This window comes from Ictalurus punctatus, chromosome 10 (assembly GCF_001660625.3).
Source record: "Ictalurus punctatus breed USDA103 chromosome 10, Coco_2.0, whole genome shotgun sequence".
NCBI classification, from domain to species: Eukaryota; Metazoa; Chordata; class Actinopteri; order Siluriformes; family Ictaluridae; genus Ictalurus; species Ictalurus punctatus.
In genome coordinates, this window is record NC_030425.2 from 19118353 (window position 1) to 19141033 (window position 22681).

The window sequence follows — 22681 nt, forward strand, 5'->3', positions numbered from 1 at the left end:
GTTATGTGCGATGGCAACCTCATATCTCCAAAAACAATGACATTTAAAGGAATAATAATTTATCACTAACTGTCACGTTATCCTTGATAATATGTTATATTATGTTCAACAATATCTTTATCGTCTGCTAGATGGTGCTGTTTGTCTTGGATCAAGCCAAAGTACACTTTGAAAGAAAAGAACTCTGTCAGGCGGACATTCTGTGGCTGATTTGGCCACATTTAATGCTAAAAGAAATAGTAAGTCTATTTCTCCAGAACCATGAAGCTTGGTCAATTTTGTTCTACTGTGGCACACTGAAATTATAGACTCGACTTACACTTCTCAGAAAGCATGGGTCTTATCAGAGTATAGGTGGCGATACAGGCCATGCATCAAAATTGACACATTCAAAATGATGGCATTTCTACTCAGTCAGTCAAAAATGTCAGAATGTTGGTATGCATGCCTTGTCGCCCATGGGGAACAAAAAGGTCTCAAGAACCCATAAATGTCCGCATGATGGATTTTTCTCTACATTGATCATTTGCGGAAAACTACAAAAATGAACTTAAAATCTGCCATTAATCCAAAACCGTTGAAATGTATTTGTGGGATGTGTTTCTCTACCATGTCAATTTTGAAATGGTCTGCAATCTTGAGGAGGAATCCGCCATTGCTTTTGACAGAGTTTGACAGAGAGAATACTGAAGTTGTAGTTGTTTGTGGACAGAAAGAAACACGAGAGAGCACAAAGCCCTGAGGTACACCTGTGCTGAGGGGTTAGGGTGTCCCAATCACACATGTTTCACTGTTGTTCGAAATTCTAGGAGTTACCAGCAAATGTAGTAGAGTGGATTAAATTAGGTATGTTAATTGCCCAGGACCTCTGGATCTCTGGTCCTATTAACAGGATTCCCAGGCTATCAAGATGCTGACAGTCAAAGTTTAGCCTCACTTTTATTGGGTCATCCACTGATCCAATCATTTTGTAGACTGCAGAGGGTCATGGGAGTGATTGCTAAATTTTGAGTAACCCAGAATTAACACATTAACTCGAAACAGACCGGAACAGTGCAGTAATCCACAGATGTGTTAAATATATCTGCAAACAGAGGACTTTCTTTGACTATCAGATGATGATTCTCCTCACTATTTCTGATAACACATTGTAACACAAGTTTGTTCCTGGGTAGTAAGTGTTTCTAAGGTCATTTTCTAATATTAAGTCCCTCAAATTTTGTTTATGTAACCAGGACGCTGGTATTTTGAATTTTACCTCTTTTCATTGAGAAAACAGGTGAATTTAGCTCATTTTAATGTATTTTTTCCTGCCACAATGTAGCCAGTCTGTTCAAGGCACTGGGAATCACCTATAGCCCGAACGAGTGGTGCCTTTTCACAGACAGCTCATCCGGGAGCCTCAAAGTCATGCAGCTCCATAAAGGGAACAAGTAGAACCAGTCTCTTCCCATGGCTCACTCTGTATTCCTCAGGGATTACAACAATGTCAAGACATTGATTGAAGTATGATGGCTGGGAGGTCATCAGAGGCTTCAAAATGTTGGTATTCCTGATGAATCTCAAAGGGGGTTTTACCAAGTTTCCCTGCTACCTTTGTCTTTGGAACAGCAGGAACACCTAGCACCACTACCAAAGAACATCATTAAGTGGGAGCCATTGGTGGACCTCCGAAGGTGTTGATGCCACCACTGCACATCATACTGGGCCTTATGAAAGAATTTGTCACAGCACTAGATAAGGAGTCAGCAGCCTTCAAGTACCTTCAAGACTTCTTTCCTAAATTGTTGGTGTCTTTGTTGGAACACAGATTAAGAAGATCCTTGAGTGCAAGGAATTCCCCAAGAAGATAACAAGTAAGGAGAAAGAAGCTTGGAACTGCTTTGTTGCAGTGCATTGGGGCTTCCTGGGCAATCACAAAGCCAAAAACTATGTGGAGCTGGTTGAGACTCTGGTGGAGAACTATGACACAATGGGCTACAGGGTGACTCTCAAAGTTCATATACTTAATGCTCATTTTGATAAATTCAAGGAGAGCATGGGAGCGTAATCAGAGTAGAAAGGTGAGCACTTCCAAAAGGATACACTGGACTTTGAACGCGCTAATAATGACAATATAGTGAGAACGTGAAGGGAGACTACATTTGGGGGCTGCTTTGTGAAAGTGATTCACAATATAATTGTAAATCTCAAAAAAAAAAAAAAAAACTATTCACTTCTAAATCTTTCGTGGTCAATTTGTATAACTTTGCTATAAATACGTGTTCATTTAGATTCATACAGTCATGGGAAAAAATAAGTACACCCCATGGAAATTGGTGACTTTTTTTTTTTTTACATATTTGGACAATCAAACATTTGATCATCTTTATTATGATTATTCATCATCACAATAATCATCATTATTATTTATCTCTCATAAACAATACAAGTCTGAGCCTCACAAATATAAGGATGCTAGTCAGATGATAGTGTGCCTAAAATTAAATAGTACTTTCAGAATTTCAAGTTAATCTCAAGTTAATTTAATACAAAAAAGGCAGATCAGTGAGTCAACCTGAGATTCAAACTTGCAAAATCTTCTTTTTGTAGTAAGGCAATACATTGTAAGGAAGAGCATAAAGGTAGTGGGAGGAAGGACTGGGGTTGGGATTTCAGGAAAAGCTATATGAAAAATATGTTAAGGAACTAGAAAAGGAAGGGGATTATGCAGTGTAGGAATAGGGGAAGGAGGGAAAATTTCTTCCCTCCCATACACCCAATATATTTTTCATCATTATTTCATCACAGAAGCTGCCCTTATGGCTGTTACTGAGAGGTTTTATGCCAAAAGGTCAGTCAAACAGTAATCAGTCTTATGCGTTTTAACCTGTCAGCAGCCTATAACACAATCACAAGCATCTAATGTCCATTCTCAAGAGACTTGGAATTTGTTGCACAGAATGCCGTTGGTTTGCGTCCTACCTGGAGGAACGGTCATATCAGGTAACATGGAGGAGATGGTGTCCCACAAGGTAAAGTGCAGGGTCCTCTTCTGTTCTCCCTCTATACTCGTTATCTTGGCGATGTCATGTCCTCTATACTTGCTCTCTCTGCGAGTTTCATCTGCATGCGTTTTCACATCACTGCAATGCTGATGGAAAACAATGGACAGCAGCTACCTGAAGAAACTTCTCCCTTCCAGCCTCTAGCACTGCTCCACTGGACCCACCATCCCTCAAGGCACAAGGAAGACATGCATCAAACCTCATCAAACCTGCACCCAGGTGGTGAATGAACTTCCCCTGGCAGTCTGAACAGCTTTCTGTCTTCAATCAAAGACTAAAGACCTACTTTTTCACCAAGACTGACTTTTTTTTGTGCACTGTTTTTGCTAAACAAACTCGTTGTACTAACTCCTCTCTAAGAGGATTCTAGCTTTATTGTATTTTTAGACTTCGACCTACTTGTACTAGCATCAGGATACCTTTTAGTGGACACTACAAAGCACTTTTGTAACTCACCCTATATAAGGGTGCCTGCAAAATGCTAAAAATATAAATATTTTAAAAAAATACATTTAAAAAATAAAATGTTTACACCAATCCTGTCAACCCAACAACAACTTGTCTGTGTTCGTGCACTTGTGTGTTCTGAAAGAGCTTGTGAAAGTAAAGTTCCGTCCACACTTCAAGCAGGAATACGGTTTCTCTCCAGTGTGAATGCGCTGGTGTTTTTTAAGCGCACCATTCTCAGAAAAACACTTGCCACACTCCGAGCAGTGATACGGCTTCTCTCCTGTGTGGACACGTTTGTGTTTCTCAAGATCACTTCTTTCAATAAAACCCTTATCACACTGTAGACAGCGATACCGTTTTTCTCCTGTGTGGATTAGCTGATGACGTCGAAGATTGCCAGAGTTAGCAAATCTCTCTTCACACCAGAAGCACTGATATGGTTTCTCTCCTGTGTGGATGCGTTGGTGTCGCTGGAGAGCACCTTGTTGTGTAAAACTCTTTCCACACAGTGAGCAGTGATACGGCTTCTCTCCGGTGTGAATGCGCTGATGCGTTTGGAGATTACACTGGTGAGTAAAATTCTTCCCACATTCTGAGCAGTGATACGGTTTCTCTCCCATGTGAACGGACTGGTGCAGTTCAAGATCCTGCTGTAGAGTAAAACTCTTCCCACACTGTAAACAGAAATACGGTTTCTCTCCTGTGTGAATACGGCTGTGTCGCTGGAGACTACTTTGATGGGTAAAGCTCTTCCCACACTGGGAGCAATTATATGGCTTCTCTCCTGTATGAATGCGTTGATGTCTTTGGAGAGTACTATGTTGGGCAAAGCTCTTCCCACACTGGGAGCAGAGATACGGCTTCTCTCCTGTGTGAATGCGTTGGTGACTTTGGAAATTACATTGTTCAGTGAAACTCTTTCCACACTGTGAGCAGTGAAACGGTTTCTCTCCTGTGTGAATATGTTGGTGTGTTTGGAGAGTACTTTCTCGATTAAATCTCTTCCCACATTGTAAGCACTGATACGGCTTTTCCCCCGTATGAATGCGCTGGTGTATTTGGAAATGACCTAGTTGTGTAAAACTCTTTCCACACTGCGAGCAGAGAAATGGTTTCTCTCCTGTGTGAATACGTTGGTGTGTTTGGAGAGTACTTTCTCGATTAAATCTCTTCCCACATTGTAAGCACTGAAATGGCTTTTCTCCCGTATGAATGCGCTGGTGAATTTGGAAATGACTTAGTTGTGTAAAACTCTTTCCACACAGTGAGCAGTGATACGGCTTCTCTCCGGTGTGAATGCGCTGATGCGTTTGGAGATTACACTGGTGAGTAAAATTCTTCCCACATTCTGAGCAGTGATACGGTTTCTCTCCCATGTGAACGGACCTGTGCAGTTCAAGATCTAGCTGTAGTTTAAAACTCTTCCCACACTGTAAACAGAAATATGGTTTCTCTCTTGTGTGAATACGGTAGTGTCTTTGGAGACTACGTTGATGGGTAAAGCTCTTCCCACACTGGGAGCAGAGATACGGCTTCTCTCCTGTGTGAATGCGTTGGTGACTTTGGAAATGACATTGTTCAGTAAAACTCTTTCCACACTGCGAGCAGTGAAACGGTTTCTCTCCTGTGTGAATACGTTGATGTGTTTGGAGAGTACTTTCTCGATTAAATCTCTTCCCACAATGTAGGCACTGATAGGGCTTTTCTCCTGTACGGCTTTTCTCTTGTACGAATGGAAATCCTTTTTGCATTTGGCTATGAGAGATGTTGGTATGGAAGGTATCAGATTCAGTTTTCTGACTCCTGGAGCTTCCTGATTTCAAAGTATTCCAAGTAATCTCTTCTGAGTCCAGCGTTCCCACATACTCCTCATTATGGCATCTCTTGATGTCTTTGTGAAGGTCAATTTTAGACGTATAGGAGAGTGGACACAAAGCATTGTTCGTTTCTAGAACAGAAAAAGGAAGCTTATAGAGAGAGACAAAATAGCAACATTGAATGTAATAAAACCAAACCTACACAAAGTAATTATAGCTGTGTGTGTGCTAGGTGACCAGAGGTGGGAGGTGAGCACACACTAAGATTTTATGCCAAGAAAATAATATAGTTTGACACAGCCAGTAATATAAACACCCTTCTCACATGAAAAGCATCTTGCAGATTCGGAGTAATCTGCAAATCTGGAAACAGTGCTACTATGAACCCTACAAATGCGAGAATCATCTGCAAAGTCACAAAGTGACGTATGGCTTGAATGAGTATGCAACGAATCTTGCTGTTATATATCTATCATTTTGTGGACATTTGTGGGCAAGTTCTTACCAGGTCATCAATGGTTCTGACTGACAAGGATGCTTAGTAGTTATCACAGTTACATCTGTAAATAACATTAGACTTCATTATATATATTTATATATACTACCCCAAAGAAAGAGCACAGTGATTCCTGGTGCTGTGAGGTTCCACATACACCTTTAGTGTAGATGGGGACTTGCAGTCCATGAATAAAAGTATTTTGATAACCTGGCAGTGCACCAGATCTAGCTCTTGTATTCATGAGTGTTTCCTCAACTACAAGATCGCAATACTCACACCACACTTTCATCCAAGCACTGAACCCACAAGCACAGGTGACCTGGCTGGGGTGCCAAAAGCTTTGTGTTCATTTGGGACAGGAGATCTGCTTGGAAATTAATCAGCCAGGGTGTTCAGACTGCTACCATAGTAGCTGCGGAAACCAAGAGCTGACCAGCAATATTAAGGACATATTGAATTCTGTGTGACATGGGCAGAATCGGCACTTGAGGCAGAAATACAAAAGGCATACAGTAGTTGATGAGGTCCATGTGGGCCTGTGCATCCTCCTGCTAGAGAGGATCACAATTGGCAAGGAGCTGACTGGCAAAAAGGTCCACCATCACCTTAGCAAAATTTTACCAAATTTCTGAATGCGGCCATCTGCTGCCCATCCCACCATCCCTCTAAGAAAGTCACTCTCAGTGAGACTAACTGCATAATGGGCCCATTGGAGGAACTACCAGGCAAAGCAAAGAGAGGTGTCTGACCTCATGTGGCCTTCATGATTGATGTATCTGCTGATCTGTTTGCACAAGAGACAAGCCAAATAACAGAACTAGGTCTACTAAGTCAAAGAAAATAAGTTGCCTCACTGTTAAGAGACAACTGGTACTTGAAAACTAGAGCTTGAGGAAGGAATACCACCTCCGGCTGATAAAGGGCACCCATCCATAAAGTTCTTAACATAACACCAGGGTGAACCTCAGGTCACTGTCATCATAGAGAAACCTTAATTACTGATCACCAGACTCTCTGTATACAGTAACATCAGGAACGTCTGATGATACCTTTAAGGTTATGACATTATGTGACTATTTCTTCAATGCCACTGCTGACACTTTGGTGCAAAGTAACTTACAACCAAAAGGTTGGAGGTTATGGGCCTTGATCAATGGCCCAACAATGGCAGCTTGGCAGTGGTGCTGATTTTAATCTTCTAATCAGTAGCCTTAACCAGTGAGCCAATTTTAGGCTCCTAGAAATGTAAGGACACGGGAAAAAAACAAACTACAAGTCCACAAGGTAAGATTACATGTAGCAATTATTACTAACTAAGACACATGAGGTAGTTTATTTTTTGCTTGAGCTTTTTTACCCAGACAATGTCATGGCTGTCTCGAAGCCCCTAGAGATTAGCAGCTACCTCAGGTATAACACCTTTGATAGGGTCAATTTAGGAGCTTACAAATAGAATACTCGGGCTGCAAGTGAAAAATCGAAATCACAGCAGGAACAGGAAAGAGGTTGTCATCAGTATGAGATGTGACTGGCTATGCTACAAGTCACTGTAAAACTGTTTTGTAAAATATTAACCTGTTTGTAGGGTTTTGAGGAGTATCCACAGGACTCAAGTACCTTTTGCACCATGCAATGTTTAGTTCTCACACTCCTCACTCAGCTAATAAAGTGATTACTATTTGGCTGATGTGCTGAATCAAGTCCGTGAGGATATGGAAATCCTTACATGGCATAATTCATTTCAGCTTTATATCCAGAAATCAATTTTAAGACCAAACAAGCATAATGAAATGACAATTTTTGGACATTACCATCTGTAGAGCACTTTTTCCTCCAGATTTGTTCGAATGTAATGTCGAGATGTTTTTTGTACTCCTCTGCGTACCACACCAAGAGCTCCTGTCCTGGTTCGATGTGTCGACAGCAACGGTACAGAATCTCCCCTCGATACTGGAATGCCACAAGATTGCACTCTTCATTATTTCGAGCGCAATTCACATACCTGAGAGAATGACAAAGAAATATAAAAAAAGAGAGAAATAAAGGACACAAAGAGAGAAAGCAAGTGGAAAAGTTCCATTATCAGCAGGGGAAGAGTCCAAATAAACAACTCTAAAGAAAGGTCCAAGACCCAGCAGGTTTCCTCACCTCAACCAGTTAGCACGCATCTCGCTGCTGGCATCTATGCATCTCTCAGACTGTCTGCCGTTGTATATCTGCAAAAATGTTTATATAGATGACAATTAAAGACTTAATGATAATAACAAATTTCTAATAAATGAATAATTAAGAAAATGACTAACCACCCAGGAGTAGCCACTATTCATAGCTTCCTCACAGTCTACCAAGTCTCCCTGATAAGGGCCAAAGTGTGCACCAACTGGAACAGCCTCTCCCATATTAAACACTCCCAGGCCTGCATCAGGAATACTGGACTCCTGAACCACTAGACCAGGTGGAAGTGTTTGCCTGGCTCGGTCAGGGACTCCCAGGGGAACAGAGGTATCAGGGATAAAGAGAGCTGGGCCGTGAACCTCACACTTGTTGATAAAGAAGGATTTACATTCCTCACAGTCTGTTATGAGAGCAGGCAACAAAGGAAAGGCATTATGTCCAAGCTAATAAAACCTTCACTCAAAAAAGGTGCAAAAGTGTGTGGCTTGATAATGGAGACGTACAAAACACTCACACTGAATCCAATAACATTTCTAACTTACTATGGAGTTACTATGCTAGGCTTTCCAGAGTGGCTTGCAGTAGTGCAAAACATCGCATTTTTAGAGTTTATTGCTCTACTGACTCAGTAACCGTGCAACTTAGGAGTAAAAACACAACGTACAAAATTCTTAGTTAGACTCTTAGATGGCATATTGTCTTACAGAGGTAGTCGTCATCTTCAGCTTCCTCCTTTTTTAAAGGCTTCATCTGAAATTCTCCATCCTGCTGCTCAAAAGGGGTGATGCAGCTCACAGAACTCGATGAACCTCCACCTCCATCTAAAAATGTGAAATATAAAACAAAAAAATAATATTGGGGGTGGAAAATGGTGTTTAGCCCAGATTGGACTGCAGTGCATGGTCTTACAGATGTAGTCTTCATCTCCAGACTCTTCCTCTTTTATAGGTTTCTTCAGAAACATTACATTCTGCATATGGAGGGGGGTGATGTTTTCCATAGTGCATCTCCCTCCACCAGTGGTACAAGTATCTGTATGTACATCTTCAGAATGCTAATGATCAAAGAGCAAAAATATTTTAGTTAGCCAAGAAAAACAATATATAATCTGTATACAGAATCTAGTTTTAAGTTCATACATCTATTATGCCTAAGCTAGTTACAATAGCTATGGAAAACACTTCCACCTTGCAGCAGGATGAACAGCGTATAAAATAGCCTGAAATAGTAACTACATCCAGTACAGGCTCCAGTACAAGGGTGGTCTCTCTCCTACTCTAGGAATCCCACAAAATATGGGGATGCTCAGTAGTCCCAGGTTGGGGAACATCAGTACTCATACAGATACTTGGTGAGATTGGGAGGAACAGCCTCCCAGATTGGGAACTCAAGTAGTGAAATGTTAATGGACTGTTATTGGATTGTCAACTTAAAAAAAAAAAAAAAAAAAAAAAAAAAAAAAAACAACTAGGTTGCTCTTTTACTTGTCTTGTGTTTTCCTTTCATACTGTCCCAACCTCCCAAACAGGGTTTTAGACTGATGGTACTCTTAGTCCCTGATCTACAGTAGCTACTAGGGATGTAACGATACCAAAAATCTAGTAGGCGGTACCGATACCACCAAAAGTACACGATGCTCGATACCAAAGTCGATATCACGGTGTGGTATAAAAATAAAATAAAAATTTAAAAAATCAATTAAAAAAACTCTCCTGGAGGACATCCTCCTCTGGCTGATATTGGCAAAGAGAGGGAGAGGGGGAGGGGGGGGAGAGGGTATTTTAGTTATCAAACACTGTCTGACAGTGAGTCTCCGGAGGTGCACTCCTAAACGCACGCACACACACACCTTATACTCTGAATGCAAGCATTAGTTTAAATTCACTGATATGGTGGCAGGCCAAAATGATTTATTAAAAGCATGAACATTTGAATAATTATTAGAGACATTAGGCTACATTTAGCAGACAGGACACGGGCTGAATGGTGATGCATGGAGGCCCACTCAGAGGTAGTTTACAACACTGCAATGCGTTAGGGTCATTAACAAATAACTGGCTATCGCAAACATTACATGGAGCATAACGTTAGCTGGTTTCACGGCCACAATGCCAGCTGCCTCAAACAAACATAATATAGGACCGTCTTTCAGGTGCTTCGCCAAATTCCAGGCATTTCCTCGCTTTGTTTGAAGTAAACGATAGCATCGGTTGCACACTGGAAACCGATACTAGCTTTCCTCTCAACAAGTTGGGGCGGAGCTAAACTTGTTAAGCTAAGCTAAACTTCTGTAGTTTTTCCCATGTGCTTGTAGGCGTTCCTCTTCTTCTTCACCACTTGTGGACCGACTAAAACACTTGCTTGTATTTGCTGTCCCCATCAGGTCCGGAAGAATTGCAACCTCGGTACTTCTGTTACAAACGGTACTAAGGTTACTGCAGAAAAACAAGTACCGTCACGTTTTAAGAATGTTGGTACCGACTTGGTACCGAAGTATTGGTTATCGTGACATCCCTAGTAGCTACCTAGATTGATGGTGACTTTCTGATAGAAACTACAAAGCAGTTATGCAAGTTGTTCTGGATAAAGACGTCTCCAAAATGCCGCAACTGTAATGCTGGGGAAACCAAGTCTGAACAGATTATGTTCAAGTTTTCAATCTTAAAGGCAGACATCAGTGGTAAGGCCTTCCACGTTCACAGACGATCATGCTCTGCTGATTCAGTCAAGAGGCATAGGAGAGGCAGAAAGGCTGCAGCAAAAGCAGTTGGAGTGGGAAAATCTCAAAGCATCGTGGTTTCAATTGCAATATGGCTTCAAAGACTCTTTGGCATCTCAGAAGGAGAAAGCAATCCCATAAACAAGGTCTGTTGAGCAAGTGCTCCAGAGTGTTGGGGATATTGTTGCGCAATGGAAACACCACTTTGATGAACTCAGGAGGCCATGCTGGGGTTTTTTTTATTATTCTTTTGGCACTATACCAACCAGATTGACACACAATCAAACTTTTCACTGCGGAGTGTGAAGCTGCTGGGATGAAAATCAGCCTCTCCAAGTCCAAGGTTGTCTCCCTAAAATAGTGGGACGCTCAGGTGAGGGGAAAGACGTTATCCCTGGTGGAGAAGTGTATGTAAGTGTTGTTAATCACAAATGTTGGAAAAAGAGAGTGTGAGATTGGTAAAGGGATTTGGTCAGCAGGAGTGTTAGAGTTGCTGTATCGGACTGAGGTGGTGAAAGAGGAGCTCAGTTTTTTACATTTAGCAGCAGAAAAGTTACATTTGTAACTCATTTATAACTCAATGGTCATCAGTCCTCATGCCTGAAAGTCCTGTGCTTTTGTTTTAAGACATTATTGTGCTATAATTATGGCTGTGAAAGTGGTAGCTTTTTACCACCGTAGTGGTTAATGACTAAACCAAAGTGAAATTTATATCACTATATAATATAATATAATATAATATAATATAATATAATATAATATAATATTAAATAATTTTATAGGCTTAAATTAAATAAAAACCTAAATATAAAAAAATTAAATGAGGCTCAGACATCTGTTTTGTAACTAAATGTGCGCGTTTATTTTAGCACTTCCGTCAGTGAAACAACTCAATACACACATACACACACACACACACACACACACACACACAGATTGAGAGACGGAGAAGGAGAGGAGGAGAAGAAGTGGATAATAAAGAGATGAAACATGGCCGCACATTTCTCTGAGGAATACTTTATTTATTTTACAAGTGTAATATACCACAAGCCTATCAAACTTGAAAAAAATACCAGCAGGACGGTAACCTAAATAATATGTTAGAAATCTAAACATTAAATAAAATATCAAACGCAGCTGGGTAACATGCCTGGAAAGGGCTCCTGAGATTTATATTGTTTGCCCGTTTAACACTCCCCCCTGTCTCGTTAGGCATGAATCCAAAATGTTCCCAGATTACCGATGTAACATTTGGTTTCCCAACGAGATCCATCGCAGCTGCAGACCCCGAAGTGAAATCACAGAATTCGCTTGACCAAATTTTGCAGCGCTCAAACGCGCGCCAAACTAACAGGCAATGAATATGTAATCTGTGTATTAACATAAAATCTCCCACTATGTGGTAGGCCATAAATACAAATTAATATTGCAACTGTTTTTATTATTACACTAGTATACAAAACATTGTACTTGTCATAGTGCTCACTCAAGCAGAAACATTAACGTGGCGTGGGGTGTGACACCACCGCAGTGGCAAACTACCACCGCGGTGGTGCGGTTGTCATGGCCACCGTCACAGCCCTAGCTAAAACTTACAGATGTTCAGTTTTAAAGCTTTAAAAGTAAAAAATAGACAGTTATTTAAAAAAATTTAAATAAATAAATCATTGTTACCTGTAAATGTGGCACAGCAGGAGTGTGTGGAGATTCTTTTACAGACCACAGTTCAGCCTCTGCAGAGTCCATTACAAAAATGTCTATAGGGGTGTGATAGTGGAGAACCTTTAATGTGGCATAGTCAAGTATCATTTGTCCACTGCAATTAAACTTTCTTCCTGTGCATGCGATTGTGTTTAAGAGACACAATACAAATAATAATTATTAAAAATATTAAACACACAAAAAAGCTCTAATGATAATGAGCTCAGTGTTTCAGCCTAGAGCATTACTTAGTGAAACTTCTAACTGTTCTAGGAGTGAAAAGCTCAGTTGATTAATGAAGTTTGTGATCCTAGCAGCAAACCATGTTTGCAATCTTTTCCTGTTCCTGAATTTATCAGCATTATTTAAAACAATGGCACTGTGCATCTCAGTTCTCTGACTAACTCAGTTCAATTCAGGACCACCATCTGATTATTTGTTGCAAAGACAATAGTTAATGTTTAGGGTAAAAAACAAACAAACTACGGAATAGCTTTTGAGCCCCAAATTAAATATGTACGTATTATAAATACGTGTTGCTGTCTTCTGTTTGTTCATTGAACATCTGTCATCATGTGAACTATTTATTTTTCTTGTGTCCATAACAACAACAACAACAACAACTATTAATAATAATAATAATAATAATAATAATAATAATAATAATATCATCTCCTTTAAACAGATACATGTTCAGACATGGCAAATTAACAACCATATCATGACTAAAAATATTTATGTCTACTAAACTGGATATTCTCAATATATCTGCAGTACTATTTCATGTTTATTCTATTTTTTTCTTTTTGCTTTATTATTATTAGGAATGCTCAGATCAGGATCTTTGCAGCCGATACCGGTCCCGATCGCTCAAGCTTTATATAAGTGATATGTAAGCTCTCTGTTGACCGTCACTGTTAACCTTTTTTTCCCCCCCGGATAAAAGTAATACCACAGATGTTGCCTCGGTTATATTATTTACAGTAATGTTGTAGATTGTTGTTTTAATTGAGAATCACATAAATAAGCACAACATTCATTTTACAATGCACATTTCAATAGGTCTTCCAAAATATGTGGCAAATGGCGTGTAACAACTATACACTGGTGATCACATGACTGCAGCGCTAAAGTTTGATGTCATCATGTGTTTTCCGTCATCAAATTGTGATCGGTTCGTGAGATTGGTCAAATTTACAGACTACCAGTCGAGTCATAAGGTGCTTCATCCTTTTTTAACAGGGAACAAAATGGGGGGGGGGGGGGGGGGGGGGGGATCATATTTCACCTACGCTGGCATCTCTTCCCTGACTTTCCGTCAAGTTTAGAATTGATTTTATAATTCGAATTTATGTATACAAAGCTCTTTGCGGTTCTGCTCCACAGTACATCATTGACCTTCTTCACCTTTACTCTCCTACTAAAGTGTTGAGGTCATGTAATCAACTTCTTTTATCTGTCCCCTGTTGTCGTACTAAGAAAGGGTGTTCAAGCCTTTTCTGTGCTTGGTCCCAAACTTTGGAACAATCTCCTTTTTCACATGAGGTCCGCTCCATCTTTAGCTATTTTTAAATCTTCTCTTAAAACTTATTTTTCTTCTTGGTGTTATAATTTTATTTAACGTGATGAATTGTAATGTTTTGTACAGAACTTTGGATCAACAGCTTTTGTCTTTAAATGTGCTTTATAAATACATTTGACTTGCTTCCTTTCCTTGCATCGTAGCTCCAGCCCCTTAGGATACAAGGGGGATACAAGGTGAGAGGAATCGAAACAGGTCGAACGGAATATCCTCGCGCTCTCAAACGTCACTCCAAAGCGACGTCAATTAATGATGACTGTGCTCAGGAGTTTGGTTAATAACAACATTCTTAATAAAGCAAAATGCACTGATACTATTTGAAATATCTGGGTCATTCCTCGATGAATTAATGTAGCTTCAAACATGTAAGGATCAATTAATTACAATACTTATTTCAATGCAATACTTTTTTCACACAAATTTCCATCACATCATTAAAGGACTTTTTGTTTGAGATTGTGACAGATGTTTGGGGGGGGGGGGGGGGGGGGGGTTGTCGACAATAAACACTTCCTCACAGGATACACCTGTGTGTTCCCACACTCTTACTCACTCCCAGTTCCTCTTGGTGCAATTAGAGAATTGATATGTCCTTCAAGATGGCTGACTTCGATCGATTTCCGGGTCACGGGCTGGGGGGCGGAGGAGCGAGGAAATGAGGAAGCATTAATTTGAATATTGAGAATCACCCATAAAATATAAAATGTGATTATCGGCTGATACCGATCGGAACAACCCTACTTATTATTCATATACTGTTTTACTAACCTTAATATATATATTTAGTTGTTTTTTTGCAGCGCTGTAAATCAAATTATACTGAGCAAATAAACCTTCAATAACATTTCGTTAAGGCTTAATCCTAAACAGCTTTATGTAGCTTAGTTCACTATATAGTGTGCATCCGGTATTATTTCATACCCTATGTAGTGCACTTAAACAGGAATTATAAACCGGTGTGAGACAGCCGAGCAGCTCAGGTAGCAGAGTTAGTGTAACTTACCTCAGGCTTTAAAACAGAACGGTGATAAAACTCCTCAAATCCACACAGCCAGCTTTTCTCTTCAACCCAAACTGGGACTGTAAATCCCTGTCAAAGATATTCTGATGTAGAGATGATCAACTCGCTCACAGACCCGAGATGTTCAAATAAGGAAACCCGTTGCTCGTCTTCTTCTCTTTCTCTCACTGTATGGAGGATGGCCGACTGGGTGCGCGCACTGCCCCCTGCTGGAAGACCGTGGAGCCATCAATCCGTTAGAAACAGTACAGACTTGTACATTATATAGTGAGTATATACTATTTTTCAGTGTAGTATGCAGTATTACGAACGACACGGTCACGTGACTTGTCAGTCGACGTCACTGCCCTCTGAATAATGCGATACTGTTTAATTTAAAGGGAGAGTTCACCCAAAAATGGAAATTCTGTCCTCAGTTGCTCACCCTCAGGTCGGTCCAAACCCATAAGACTTTTGTTCATCTTCTGAACACCAATGAAGACATTTTTTTAATGAAACTTTGGAGATTTATGTCCCTCCATTTACAGTCCAGTAACCAAAACTTTATAGCTCCAAAAAGTTCATAAAGGCATCGTAAAAAGTAATCCATGTGACTCCAGTAGTTTAATCCCAATTTTATGTAGCGATACGAAAGCTTTGTGTGCACTAAAATAAATAAAATGAAGTCTTTATTCACAAAATTTCTTCACTTCCGCATAGATCTCTGATTTTGGGTACTGGACTGTAAATGGACGGAGAGAAATCGCCCAGGTTTCATTAAAAATGTCTTCGATTTGTGTTCCAAAGATGAACGAAAGTCTTAGAACGTAAGGTACCTCTCTAGCATTCACAGAAATTACACAAGCTTTCTATTTCACCCCTCCTGACCACTAGGGACAGTGAGAAGCAGCTGGATCACCCATGTCATATCATGAGGAATTGACACAGCTTTAATTAAGTGGAAAGGTGCTTGGAGATGAGCAGGAACTCAGACCATTGTAAAGAGAAGAAATTCCTTCAACTAACGTCCACAAGGAGGAAATGCTCCTTTCAGAGTGGCATGTCATGGTAGGGGGCAGGTGTCCAGCCCATCTACTGTATACAATGTCATGATGACGTCCACCACCCAGTAGGCCAGTCTCTGCTTAAACAAGGGAGCATTTCTTTCCTTCATGACAGATGAACAGTTGCTCCAAGTAGCAGATGGCCACTATTCAGTAGGTCATGCACTGGACACAACTAAGAACAATCTGCAGGTTCACACTCATGAAATGCTGCAAAGTCAATCCGCTCATTTACAAAATTTGGTAATATGACCTTTGACAGAATTCACAGGTTTAACCACAAGGTCACCCCAGGGTCATATGGCCACCAACACATGCAAAGTGAGCTTATCACCATGGCATGGAGTCCTCTCACACTTTTTGCTTAAGTGATCACTAACAAAAAGACAGGGACCCACTTCAATTCACCATACTGCATCCAGTGTCCATGCAGCACCATACTGCCTTCCAGCCAAGCAGACCCCTTTTGTTAGGTTTACACTAAGACCAAGCACCATAATGTGTGCAAGGAGGATAGACATGTCCCCAATGGCCTGTTTCTTGGTGGGGGCCTCATATAAGCCAGTCCTGTGTTAGACGCTGATCCAGACTCATTTCTGAAGCAAGGCAGACTGTGCTAATCATGGGTCCGGTCATATGCTTATTCAGACTCGTTGTTACTGAGGCTGGAGTTAAGCATGATGGTTCAACTCCTGGGTGATTATGACCGTGGAAAAACCTCCCAGACATAGCATCCAGTCAGTGGGTTATAAGAAAGTGACAGACATAGATGACGGACATTGGCTTCTGCACAGCATGGCCTCAGTTTTAGAATCAACGATTTCAGCTAAGCCACATCTGCCTCCAGATTGCCCATATACTTAGAAACTCAGGTTTCTAGCAGTTAGGTGGGGTGAAATGTAGCTTTGCTTTATCAATAATTATCAACAGTTCTCTCTCAAACGACCATGAAAATGTACCTCAGTTTGCCAGTCAGACCGTGTGGCACCAGTCAGAGAAAACATAAAAAAAGATTCTGAGTTAAAATACATCTCTTTTACTCAGTCCATGCAAGAATGTTCCATGTACAATGTGGTTAAAGGATATACTGTAAAGACAAGTTACAATAACAGACAAATCAAAGGACGTTACACAAACATATGTTGGCTCGAATTTAGCCTATTACCCAAAAACATTTAAAATTCAACTTAGAAGCCAATACTAACATCTACCTCTGAGACCAGTTGGAGATAGAAAAAATACACCAGCCGTGAGTGAGAAGAAGCAAGGGTCCAGCTTTATTGTTTCATTCCACCACACGAGATACACACCGATGAGAATTCTCAGAAGTGATCCCAATACCCTGAGCTTAAGCTCCAGTATTTATACTGTATTTACACACTAGATAACCCATAGGTTTCCAGAAAAGGCCTATTTCACTTACCCATAGAATTGAAACCAGGGGTTTTACTTTACACATAAAATCAGAACCCAGGCATTTCCAACAACCCAGGAAACAAAAACCCAGGGTTTCTAGTTACCTAGGTTGTCAAAAACCAAGATTCCCATTTACCTAGGTTTTCAAAAACCAGGATTCTCTTTTACCTAGGTTTTCAAAAACCAGGATTCTCTTTTACCTAGGTTTTCAAAAACCAGGATTCCTATTTCCCTAGGTTAAAAAAATGACGTAAGCAAGACGACTAAACAACCGGGAGGGACCTTGGTCTTATCGTTATCTTGGGTGGGTGGGGGGGGGGGGGGGGGGGGGGGGGGGGGCAGCCACCCTTATAACTGGCTTTCTTCATGGTTCTCTAAAAATTAAGGCTTTCCTTGCGAGACGAGAATCTTCACCATCTGAATCATGAGTAAGTTATATTTTCCTTTTTTTCCTGTATTTCTCGTTTATAATTTATTTTCATATTTGCACTATGTTTCTTAGTTTATATATATTTATACTACTTGAAAAGCGGTTTACTGTACTTCCAACTTCTTAATATCATTACAGTTCTACTGTCCTGCCTATGCTACTATTCTGTTTTTTATAGAGTTTCTCTATCACTATAAGATATTATTAAAGTTATTCATGTGTGTTGTGTCTACTTGCCCGTCCTTGACTGCACGAGTGTGTGTGTGTGTGTGTGTTTTAGCACTCCTCAGCTCGTACACTTCTTTTTGACTTTTTTTTGACTATTACTGCTCTTAAATTGCTCGTAATTCCAATCTGTCAATGTCCGCCTAATCCCGCTTCTACGTGTCAAGGAGCCCGTTTTTCCTTCTTCTCCCTTATGTTTATTTTATGACATTTTTTATCCACAACACATACAAAATAAAATACACAAAACATCCATTGTGACAAACATCCATAACTTACATAATAAAAAGATGCACTTGTAGCTGTTTTTTAACCACACTTGATTTAGTTAAGAAACACTCTCAGTGAAAAGACAATTGAATTGAAAGGACAGGAATTTCTTCCTGCCTCATTGATTAGTAGGTGAAGATGCTTTGATGCTTTGCAACACAAGTCATTTATGAACTTCTCCTACTGATTTGTCAACAACGTCTGTCTGTTAGAGCTTCACACATACAACTTCACATTTCCCATAGTGGCCTCTTACATTTTCCGTAATAGTGCAGTACACCATAAGGAAAACTACAAACAGGGTAGTGTGAGGAAGGAGTGGGAAATAGCAATGTAAATTGCACAAAACACTTTAAGCCAAAAATATACATTCATGTGAAAAAATCGTACACACCATGGAAATTGTTGGCTTTTTTTGACATATTTGGACCAGCAAACATTTGATCATCTTTGAAACAGTGGTCATAAACTTCTTCAGACTTCTTTTTGCATCAGACAGTCTGCTCTTGGGCTGAATTTGCTGGGACAGCAAGTCCGGGACAAATTGGCAGTCTTTTGAAATCTGCGCCATTTGTAGATTATTTTCCTTAAAGTGGAATGATGTATTCCAAATAATTTGGAGATCTTCTTAAATCCCTTGCCAGACTCCTAGGCATCCACAACCTTTCTTCTGAAGGCATTATAGAACTCTTTAGATCTTGGCATGATGACCCCACTCACCTCAATAACAAAGGGAACACCAGACACTAGATATGAGAGATGTATAAATAAGACAGGTTTCACCTGTACTCCCTAAGCAGGTTCTAATCACTGGCACCCAATCTTCAACACCTGATTCTAATTATTTGAATTTGAAGGTGTAATAAATGTAGGGGTGTACTTACTTTTTCCATGTGACTGATCTGTTTTTTTGTTAATTTAAATAGTGAAGATCACTACAAAATGTCGATTTTATGTGTCATTTGATTTGAGTGTAAGACCTTTATTAATAGGCGCTGTTTCAAAAGAGGATCAAATGTTTGCTTGTCTGAACATGTCAAAAAAAAACATTTCCATCAGGTGTACTTCTTTTTTCACGACTTATGTTTTAATTTGAAAAAAATCTACATGTTGCAAGCTGACAGCTCTGTGTTGGTACACTTGTGTGTACTAAAAGAACTTGAGAAAGTGAAGCTCCGTCCACACTGTGAGCAGTAATATGGTTTCTCCCCTGTGTGAATGCGCTGGTGTTTCTTAAGAGCACTTTTCTCAGTAAAATTCTTCCCACACTCTGGACAGTGATATGGCTTCTCTCCTGTGTGAATGCGTTGGTGTTTCTTAAGAGCACCCCTCTCAGTAAAACTCTTCCCGCACAATGGACAGTGATACGGCTTTTCTCCAGTGTGAAGGCGTTGGTGTGACTGGAGGAGACTCTGGTGAGTAAATCTCTCCCCGCAGTGGGGACACTGATACGGTTTCTCTCCAGTGTGAATGCGCTGGTGTCGTTGGAGAGTACTCAGATGTGTAAAATTCTTCCCACACAGTGAGCAGTGATACGGTTTCTCTCCAGTGTGGACACGTTGGTGTCGTTGGAGATTACTCTGGTTTGAAAATTTGTCTCCACAGTGCGAGCATAGATACGGTTTCTCTCCAGTGTGAATGCGCTGATGTCGTTGGAGAGTGCTCTGCTGTGTAAAACTCCTTCCACACTCGGAGCAGTGATACGGTTTCTCCCCGGTGTGGATACGGTAGTGTTTGTCGAGAGTACCTCGCTCAGTAAATCTCTTACCACACTGTAAGCACTGATGTGGCTTTTCTTGTGTGTTAATCCACTGGTTTGTTTCAATATGCATTTCTGGAGTAAAAAAAGAAAACAATGTTAAAAATCTAATGTGAAATTCAACAAAATAGTTACCCCTCAACAAAACACTCAGAAAGTGGCACAATACAGCAATGCTCTAGGTGGAGTGAAGACTCATATTATTAGAGATATATATATCGATCTCATATAATGGATTGGCATGTGAGGTTTCATACACAACCCAATGAGAAATGCCCCATTTTAATTGAGGTGCCCGGTTATTCCTGTTGTTAATTTACATTGGTGAATTAAATCCCAACAGAAATGGGATGTAGCAAATCTTAGAGCTACAGAGTCAAGGGTGACATGTTCCTGTTTGGGCAAGGATCTACCTCTGAATTTATGCAACGCTGCTTTGTGACCATGTTTATTGTTATAAATGCTATAATTATATTAGTGCATTAAGTCTGATGTGAGCAGCTACAGGAGAGATGTGGGAGATCTTGGAGAGCTTAAAAACAAGTCGTGCAGCTGCATTCTGGATCAGTTGAAGGGGTTAGATGGGACGCAGAGGCAGACATGCCAAAAAGTAAGTTACAAAAGCCTAGTGTGAAGATGACAAGGGACTGAACAAGCACCTGAGTGGCCTGAAAGGAAAAATCAACATAACCCAGTCAAGTTAGCAATAGCAGGGAATGAAAACAGGCTGTCCAGAACCAGCTTGTTTCAGATGGTGTTACGAAATAGATCTCCAAAGAAATGACAAGATCTCAACATGGAGACACATCTCCAGAAATATAAAACAGACTCCTCTCATAGCACTATGTACCTAAATGTTTTAAATGAGAATTTTCAAACCATCCGTCAATATCAAACCTCTTCTTTATTTCTAAGACCAAGAAAAATTGTTAAAGATTTAACAATGAAGACAAGATCCCACAGTGTACTTCAAGACAAGCAATGGTGGTAAAGGAGCCAGTAGCAACAAGGAACTCACTGATCAGACTATTACTGTACGTAGTCTTCACTGATCTGGCTGTCCAAATTTCACAGCTATCCATGTCTGGAGGACACACCCAACTTGATTTCTGTACTGGGCATAATTATTGAGTGGAAGCTACAATGACAAGGCCTACAAAACGATGATGAGATTGTTTGGATATAGTGTTGAAACCTGTCTGGGAGCAGTTGCCACACTGCTGAAGACTTCTCATTTTGGCCTAAGAATATATTATCAGATTCAGCATCCAAAACTCTTTCCCTGATTCCCAAGTCTAGGTCTGAGTGATTAATGTTCAGAAAATAAATGATCAAACTTGACTTCTAGGCACACATGTTCTTATCCTGAATGATGAATGTTGAAACTGAATCATTTTATCCTCCAGCACATGACTGAAACTGGAAATTTGTACAAAATACCAGGGAATGAAAACTGAGCTTGGTCCCAACGGAGTTACATTAATCAAGGAGTGTTTCTCTGGACAGTATAAACAGGTAGTGTTGGTGAAATTGATATTAGCCAAAGACACTCAAAATAACAGTAACTACCTAACTTGGGGGGGACAAAGTAATGAACAGGCCAACTCAGTTGCGCACACATGGCAACATTTAAATAAACCCCAGAAATCCTCTTCATGATTAATGATCTTTTCCGATTTTAAGAGTTGACTAATAAATTAGATTCTTTATGGCTTAGGTTTGTACAGGTGCATCTCAAAAAATCTGAATATCGTGGAAAAGTTTTTTTTCTTCCTGTAATTTAATTCAAAAAGTGGAACTTTCATATATTCTAGATTCATTAAACATAAAGCAAAATATTTCAGGCCTTTTTTTCTTTTAATCTTGATGATTACGGCTTACAGCTCATGGAAATCAAAAATCCAGAATCTCAAAATATTAGAATGCTACCGCTAAGGTTTAGTTAGTCACTGTTTATGCGATTAGTGGTAAAGCTAGACAAAACCACCTACGGTCCTCCAAAGTGAGGCTAGAAAACGGTTAATGGAAAGTTAAATGGCCAACAAAATACAAATCATGTTTAAACATCACCATTTGCAGAGCACTTTTTCTTCCAGATGTAGCCAAATGCGATGCTGAGATTTTTGGCGTACTCCTCTGTGTACCACACCAAGAGCTCCTGTCCTGGTCTAATGGGTCGACAGCAACGGTAGAAAATTCCACCATGATACTGAAACGCCACAAGGTTCTGTTCATTATCACAGGAACAATTCACAAACCTGAGGGAATAGCAAAGGAAGATAAAGCACAGACAGAGAAAGTGAGGAAAAGAGATTGAGTGTCAGGTGAAAGTTTTTTCACCCTGTAAAGCAGAGTAAAGAATGAATTCTCACCTCATCCAGTTAGCATGCATCTCTCTCCTGCCATCGATGTACTGTTCACACTGCCCCTCCCTGTAGATCTGTAAAATACATTATTACACATTTACATTTGATCATTTTTAATACAACATAACCAATGCCGCCCAACTGAAATATGAGATTTCAAT

The 22681-nt window shown here is 40.1% G+C and overlaps 1 protein-coding gene across 5 annotated transcripts in view; it reads right to left on the minus strand.

Moving 5' to 3' along the window:
* Nucleotides 1-2353: 2353 nt before the first annotated feature.
* LOC108271256 (zinc finger protein 585A) overlaps nt 2354-22681 on the minus strand; it is a 30840-nt gene continuing 10512 nt past the window's right edge. Inside the window, exons 1-9 of one of the 5 annotated variants that reach the window (XM_053683216.1) lie at nt 14994-15198; nt 14544-14622; nt 12382-12464; nt 8898-9042; nt 8693-8809; nt 8117-8388; nt 7962-8029; nt 7625-7815; nt 2354-5445 (exon numbers count right to left, since the gene is read on the minus strand). In XM_053683216.1, coding sequence (XP_053539191.1) covers nt 3590-5445; nt 7625-7815; nt 7962-8029; nt 8117-8388; nt 8693-8809; nt 8898-9042; nt 12382-12453 — 2721 coding nt within the window. In that variant the 5' untranslated portion in view covers nt 12454-12464; nt 14544-14622; nt 14994-15198 and the 3' untranslated portion in view covers nt 2354-3589. Of the gene's footprint in view, nt 5446-7624; nt 7816-7961; nt 8030-8116; nt 8389-8692; nt 8810-8897; nt 9043-12381; nt 12465-14543; nt 14623-14993; nt 15199-19554; nt 20230-22224; nt 22413-22526; nt 22595-22681 lie in introns of those variants that run through there. The other 4 variants (XM_053683218.1, XM_053683217.1, XM_053683219.1 and 1 more) reach the window with 4 other exon arrangements.